The 7720-nt window shown below is 37.8% G+C and overlaps 1 protein-coding gene across 1 annotated transcript in view; it reads left to right on the top strand.

Moving 5' to 3' along the window:
- The window catches only part of syngr1b (synaptogyrin 1b), a 3432-nt gene extending 495 nt beyond the window's left edge, over window positions 1-2937 (top strand). Inside the window, exons 2-4 of the mRNA XM_016509435.1 lie at window positions 1084-1321; window positions 2195-2340; window positions 2423-2937. Of these exons, the coding sequence (XP_016364921.1) occupies window positions 1084-1321; window positions 2195-2340; window positions 2423-2506 (468 nt within the window). The 3' untranslated portion in view covers window positions 2507-2937. The remainder of the gene's footprint in view (window positions 1-1083; window positions 1322-2194; window positions 2341-2422) is intronic.
- The last annotated feature ends 4783 nt before the right edge of the window (window positions 2938-7720 follow it).

Here is a 7720-nt window from a genome sequence, read left to right on the forward strand (position 1 = left end):
GAGTGTGTGTGTGTGTGTGTGTGAATTTATCAGAAAGGGAGAGCGTGCATGAAATATACTTTTGTGAGGACACCTCATAGAAAGATAATATTTGTTCAGCAATTAGTTCCGGTCCTCGAATCTGATTGGTCAAGGAAGTGTTGATATAATGGTCCAGCAGCTCTGAGTGTTTGTGTCGCTCCGCTTGTGTGTGTTTGTTCCAGACAGTCTGTCAGTCTAGTACATTAGTGGAGATTTTACAGTGACTCGCACTGTTACATAGTTACACCAGTAGGGGGCGACAAGTGAGTATTGAATCATTTATTTAATTTATTTGTCCAACAACTCACATTTAGAGACTAAACAATTGACTGTCTTTATGAAAGAGTCATTGAATCATTCAATCATCCAATTCATTCATAAACACTGATTCATTCAGAAATGAAATAATTGACTGTCTTTATGATTGAGTCATTGAATCATTCAATCAACAGATTCATTCAAAAACACTGATTCATTCAGAGACTAAACACAACTTGTGTTGTAGTGGTTCTGCTGTGGCCGAGCAAAAACACAGACTAGGTAATATTGTGTCTAAAATGTAAGTTATTCAATAATAAATTGTATTGAATTGTTATAAGAGCATCATCACACAAACGTGCTGCTTGCTTGTTACTCCAGTAATTCGTCGCTAGTTCACAGCACCTGACCGCAGTGAGATTCACACGATGATGCTCAGCACGCTTGGTTTGTTGATGAGAGAAAAAGGAAGTTCGGCGTGTTTCTGCTTGGTCTTTAACACCTGTGTGTTTCTGTCTTTGACTCTTTCAGCTGAAGAGGACAAAACCTTACAGTTTCCTCGTTTCACTTGCTTTAAACTTGTTTCTAATGTCCTTTTATATTAAAACCACAACACATTTTGATCATGTGCCAAGAGCTGGTCTCCTCTAAAGTTTCCATTTGCTCGTTTCTCAAGAAATCAAATGTTATTATGAAGTTTTGACTTTAGGTCCTGTAAATGTCAGAAGTAGAAACAATGGTAACTGATGACTCCTGTTCTGCTCATTTGTAGAGCGTGTGATCTGTGTGTTCTGTTCTCCTCAGCTCTTCTCGTTGGTGATCTTCGGCTGTATCGCTAACGAGGGCTACATCAACAGGCCTGATGAGGTCGAGCAGTTCTGCATCTTTAACCGGAACCAGAACGCCTGTAACTATGCGGTCAGCATGGGCTCGCTGGCCTTCCTCTGCTGCATGGCCTTCCTTGCTTTAGACGCCTATTTCCCTCAGATCAGCAGCGTCAAAGAGCGCAAGAAAGCCGTGCTGGCCGATGTGGGAACCTCAGGTAACTCTTCACACATGACCTGTAATACTCAAGTAAGAAAACTAACCCAGGCGACAAACTTAGGTTAAATAAACATTAGGGGAACATTGTTTTGAAATGTTCCTAAAATGTTCAATTAAAGCAAGAAGCCCTTATAAATTCACTGTAAACCACGGCTTCACGTGGCTTATTGCTTTTATAAACTGGTTATTCCATATACGTAGTAAGGTTTCACAAAATAAAACCGAGCAAACCAGTTTTCTTGTTGTGATTTTAACAAATAATATGTAATATTTGAAGGTTACAAAAAAGTTTATTAAAATGTTCTGCTAACTTTATTTTCACCTAAAATATACTATTATTTGAATGTTTATATTTAATATTCTAAGAATGTTAAAATGTCCAGTTTTCTTCAGCAGTTCAGCATTTCTTAAACCGTTGTCATAACGTTTTTCTACCATTTTCACCCAAAATTAATTGTTTGAAAAATTATAGGAAAGTATATCATATATTAATAAAGTTAGAAGAATGTTCCATTCATATTTTGTCCTAACATTTATATAATTAGTGTTAGTGAAAATTGTGAGAACATTAGCTGGGAATACAGTTTACACAGTAAACCACAATAATTATTACAGATTATTAGGAAATTATTATGTTCATATACACAAACACAGAATATACACTAAAATACTTTGAAACAATATTCACTCAAAAAAGAAACAGCAAGTAGTGCATTAAATTAAACATGAAATTTAAGTAGAATGACTGAAGCAGTATTTTCTTGTAAACTGTACTCCAGTAATCTTTGTTTTACAACTAATTTTTTTCCAGTGACTGTGATGTGTCGTCGGTCTCTTACAGTCTCTGTGTGTCGATGTCTGTCTGTTCCAGCGTTCTGGTCCTTCGTTTGGTTCGTGGGCTTCTGTTTCTTGGCCAATCAGTGGCAGGTGGCCAAACCGGAGGACAACCCGCTGCGGTCGGGTGCAGACGCGGCGCGGGCCGCCATCACCTTCTCCTTCTTCTCCATCTTCACCTGGGTCTGTAGCTGCTGTAATTAAACACATGAGTGTTGTGCTGGAGCTGTGTTGATGATTTCAGGTGTGTTGGCGTGTGTTTCAGGGAGCTCTTACACTGGTCTCTCTGGAGAGACTCAAACGAGTGTGTTTTGAAGAGGAGTATGAGGAACTCTTTACCCAGCCCTGACCTCACACACACACACTCACTCACTCACACAGACACACACACACACTCACTCACTCACACAGACACACACACACACTCACACACTCACACACACACACACATGAATAAACACGTTCCCTCCGAGTGTGTGTGAGACTCGAGCCTCAGCGGTCATCTCGAGGAATGAATCCATCTCAGAAGCTCATTAAAGACTCAGAATCAGAACTGAGATGCAGAATTAACGTTTACATGCCGCTCAGATCTTTACCGCAGCTCCAGGTCAGGATTCAGCATGTTTTCGGCAGTCAGTGAAAACATACTGATGTAATGCGCTGCTCTGCATTGAGTAAAGTTAAACAATCAGTCTCTGGCAGAAGTGTGTTCGTGAAACAACGTTCACAACCCATTTAATTTCCATAATGAGGCTTATTTCCAAGTCAAACGGGATATTAAAGAACGAAACAATGTTGATGTGTGCTGATGTTGTTACTGTAACCTGTAGATCTTCTGTTTTCTGACTAATCAAACTGAATCTGATCTTTCTCTCTTTTCTTCATATCATATTTTCTTTCCATCCTTCACAACTTCATCCTTCCCCACATTGTCTTTTTTTAACGCTGCATTGAACCCTAATCCATCATTCCCATGTTAAAAACCTCCTTCATCCGCACCTGCATCATCAGGCCACTCAGGCCTTCCTAGCGTTTCAGAGGTATAAGCTAGGTGCGGATTCGGCTCTGTTCTCGCAGGACTACACCGACCCCAGCCAGGACGCCGGCACCGTGCCGTACAGCTCCTACAGCGCTGGAGACGCTCTGGAGAGTCCGGGAGGAACCAGGTCGTACCAGCAGAGCGGCGACGGCGTGTTCGACGGGTCAGCGGGGTACCAGCGGCAGGAGTACTGAACCAGAGCAGGGTCACGGCACCAACTGACTCGCCGTACACCATTCTGATCAGCAGTAGAAGATTCTGTAAAACTCTCAATGCTACACAAATGGCTGATTTATATTGAAAATGAGGTTATTTGGGTAAATGGACCGAGACCTCAGCATTAAAGTGCCCCTATTATAGGTTATGAAAGGTTCATAATTTGGTTTTGGGAGTCCCCAACAACAGGTTGACATGCATGCAAGGTCAAAAAACACTTGCATTGTCTTATAATATGCATTTATTTTTACCTTACTTGCTCAACGATTCGCTCAATGATTCATTTTTCCAAACTCCTCCTTTGCATGATGCTAATCTGCGGTGATTGGTTCCTTTTGGTCTCATTTTCATTTCATCTGGCCTGTAATGCCTGAGAAAGCAGCGTTTGTGAGCGCAGTGCTGCTTTGTGTACAGCGTTACCGGGGAAACCGCCATTTTTACGCTCCAAAAGCGCACCTAGTGGCAAAGAATGAATTTGCATTTTCATTCAGACCAACAAGTGGGCGGGCAATATGCTAATACTTCATGTTGACGTCAACATGAAACGGCTTGGGATTAGTTTTAAAATGTGCTCACACTCTCAAAAATAAAGGTTCTTTATAGGAATTGAAGAACCATCGTTCCATTAAACAAAACGTCCTTTATAGTGGAAAAACATCCTTTAGTTTATTCAAATGTTCTTTACACTAAGAAAAAAATACTTCTTTTAAGAATTGATCACTGAAAGGTTCCCAGCTAACAAAAATATGTTCTGCTAACATTCCCATGAAGTTATGAAAATGTTATTCCTGAATGTTCACTAAACATTCAAAACATCCCCTTTTTGTTTTAAAAAGTTTTTCTTGGTTATACAAACATTAAGGGAACGTTCCATTTTATAATTTTGCAAACATTATGCGAACATTACTGTTAAATGTTCAACGAACGTTCTAAAACAAGTAGTAGCATTTTAAAAAATGTTAGATGAACAATTAAAACATTTTAGAAATGTATGATGTACTGTATAAATAACATTTTTGTGCTAACGTTTTTTAAAGCATTATTAAAGATCAGATCATTAAAATATTTAAGAACGTTTAATTTAGAATATGACAGCATTATTTCTGAATGATCAAAACGTCCAATTTTTCTTGGTTATACAAATGTTAAAGGAACATTCGATTTTATAATTTTGCAAACATGTGAACGTTACTTTTGAATGTTCTCTGAATGTTCTGAAACAAGGAGTAACGTTTAAAAGATGTTAGACGAACGTCCAACTAAAACACTTCAGAAATAACACGTTTCAGGAACAATGTATAAATAATGTTTTGTGCGAAAGTTTTGAGAACACTGTTAAAGAGCAGACAACTGTGAACGAACATTCTATTAATATTACTGGTAAAATGTGTCTTCATACCGAGAATGTTGTCTGTTAGCTGGGTTCCTCAGGAAAACAAAATGGTTATTTTATTGCATCGCTGTGAAAACGCTTTTAGAACCTGTATTTTTAAGAGTGCTGTTAGGTTTGCGTTCATGATTGTAACTCAGTTCAGATTAAGTTAATTCAGTTACTCTAGAACTGATGCAGCAGAAGGTTTGACCAAATATCCCAGACGCTTCACAGTTTGTCAGTGTTTTCAGAATATTCTACAGGCCCTTATCAGCGCAGCAGCTGTTTTCTTGAGTCTTTGTGCAGGTGTGTGGAGGGAGTTTCGTTCTCTGATCATCATAAACCGGTTTGCCTTCAGCAAGTGTGTCTGTGTCTGTCCTCAGGTCAACACGTGATCATGCATTCACGCCAAACTTATTTTACTTCCCTAATGGGATGTATTTTATTTTAGTGAAATAAGGCATTTAAAAAGTGAAGGGAAGGATTTTATCCACAAGGAATTAATTGGGTGGTGAAAAGGAAGCTGCGTTCACACAGGCTGAAAAACAGGAGGGATTGATGACGTCACGGAACCAGGAAAGTTGTTTCAGCAGTAGAGAAAAGTTCTTGCGTTCTGATTAAATTATGAGGAAAAACATTTTTAACTATCTGGAATAATGTCACTGATTCATTATTCGCTATAAGACAAGGGACGTGTTTTAAGGAAGTAAATAGAGGATTTTATTTTATGTTGACTGTCTGTTTTTTTTTCATCATGTTTTCAGATGTTCTGTGCTTGTGCATGTGTGTGCAACCTCAAACACCGTGACAGTAAACGGTTTCAACAAATGGATAAAACCAAACGTCCATCTGAACGGTCATTATCAATAACATGTGACCAAAATGAGGTCTGATGAACAAACACAAACCTGGCGCAATCCATTATCTATGTGATGTGTGTTGGGTGAATGGGTGTTTAAGTGGGCTATTTTCAATGCTTAATCAGCTGCATCTGTGAACAGATTCTCCTACAGTATGTTCATAAGAGCTGGAGAATTCTGTGTTTACTGTAAAATACTGAAGACACAGTTCGTATGCCAGAGTGGTTTCCACTGTATTGATCTGCTAAATTGTGTCAAAGCAGAAGGAAGTGTTCATGCCAATACCTGCTGTATGTAAATCTATTACTTTAATCTATACATCTAAATAAATGTTCATGAACAATAATAAAAGTGTTATGTGTGGCATAGAAATGTCCTGTAAAATCAAACTAATTCATTTGCCACGTTCCGACGTTTTGTTAACATTCCATTTGAGTTATAAAAACGCTATTTCTGAATGTTATAAACGTTCAAAATGTTCCGCTTTTAAAACGCTTAAAATGATTTTTGTTGGTTATACAAAGGGGAAATTCTAGTTTTAATAGGGTGACCATACGTCCTCTTTTTTCCCGGATAAGTCCTCTTTTCTGACCTAAAAAATGCGTCCGGCCGGGATTTCTAAATCGCCCAAAATGTCATTTAATTTGCTTTATACAGTCGCCATTCATCGTGTGCGTTTTTGTATTCGAACCCTGCGAGAGACTGTTTTCTTAATCCCGCTGCCGCTGAATTTCTGACCATTATCGTCCGCTCCCGCGATTTTTGTGTCCAGTCTAGCGCAAAAATTCTAATATTGCATACAATTTTCAGTATGCGGAGTATTTAAATCTCTTCTGAATGAGCGCTAGCTGTTCACTTTCACTTTTCGATCATGCGCGCTCTGTGTAAAGGAAGATCAGATATTTGTCAGTGAGCTCAGGATCTGTTGAGCAGCAAATCCTCCAGCATACACAATGAGTGTGTGTTTTAATCAGCATGAGATCATCACACACTGACTCTGAGTGCGTCTCATTGGTGTGTGTGTGTGTTCTGTGAGTTTTTACTGTCTTCCTTTAATAAACAGCTCTTGTTTCAGCTCCACATTGTGGTTTGGTTTCTCTTGCGTCAGAGACACTGAAGGTAGTTTGATGCTCTCAGATCTGAAGATTGCAGCTGTCGTCTGACTCTACAGGTTTTCACTCGTTCATAATCAGGGTTATTTCCACTCAATCTTTCAAAACTCGGGAATCAAACAGAATTGATTTGTGACAGATGTCCTATTAATATGTGGTAAAACTGTGACTTGTCTATTTTAAAATTACAGTCAGAAATGTGCCATTCTTCTGCCTTGCAACAGTTTAGGATTATTTATATATTTTTAGAGTATGCTTTTATTAGTATTAACTTTTTTTTATATTTAATTTAAGTTTTCATTTTAATTTTAGTTTGTCAAGTGCTTTAATTTTTGTTTGTTTTTTAATAAAATAAATATATATTAAAAAAATAAAAGCTAAATGGAATAAATTAAAAATAAAAGTTAAATAGAATTATATATTTAATATATATAAAATTCTATTTAGCTTTTGTTTTGTTTATTTTAATTTTTAATAGTTTTGGTTAATAACATCACTGCTGTATAAACACATCATTTAAATATGGAAAATGATGAGAGGAGTCAGCATCAGGATCATGTATCTGCTGTATTTGTGCAGATTATTCTAACTAAGTTATAGCTGATTTTTCATGTTCAGATGATGATGACAGAAGAGAAAAAACCTGTCTTTGTATGGAACTTTTACAAATATATCATGTGAAGAATGTGTGGAAAAATCTAAAGATGCTTTTAGTCATCAAGAAGTCTTGCACCAGTTTTGGTCTTAGAATTGAACACAAGGTGGCGCTATAAGAAGTGAATTTACGGATCTCTCAGACTTCTTGTTTTAAATTTCCTGGAAAACACGTGAGACTGAAATAATGCATCATCAGGAGACTCTGATGGAAAAGCTTTATAAAAATACAGATTTCTGTTCTTGTGTGAGATTGTCTGGCGCGTGCCGATCAGTGCAAACCAAATCCGTGCTGTCAGGTTATTCCTGT

This window comes from Sinocyclocheilus rhinocerous, unplaced genomic scaffold (assembly GCF_001515625.1).
Source record: "Sinocyclocheilus rhinocerous isolate Xijiao unplaced genomic scaffold, SAMN03320098_v1.1 scaffold1615, whole genome shotgun sequence".
Classification (NCBI taxonomy): Eukaryota; Metazoa; Chordata; class Actinopteri; order Cypriniformes; family Cyprinidae; genus Sinocyclocheilus; species Sinocyclocheilus rhinocerous.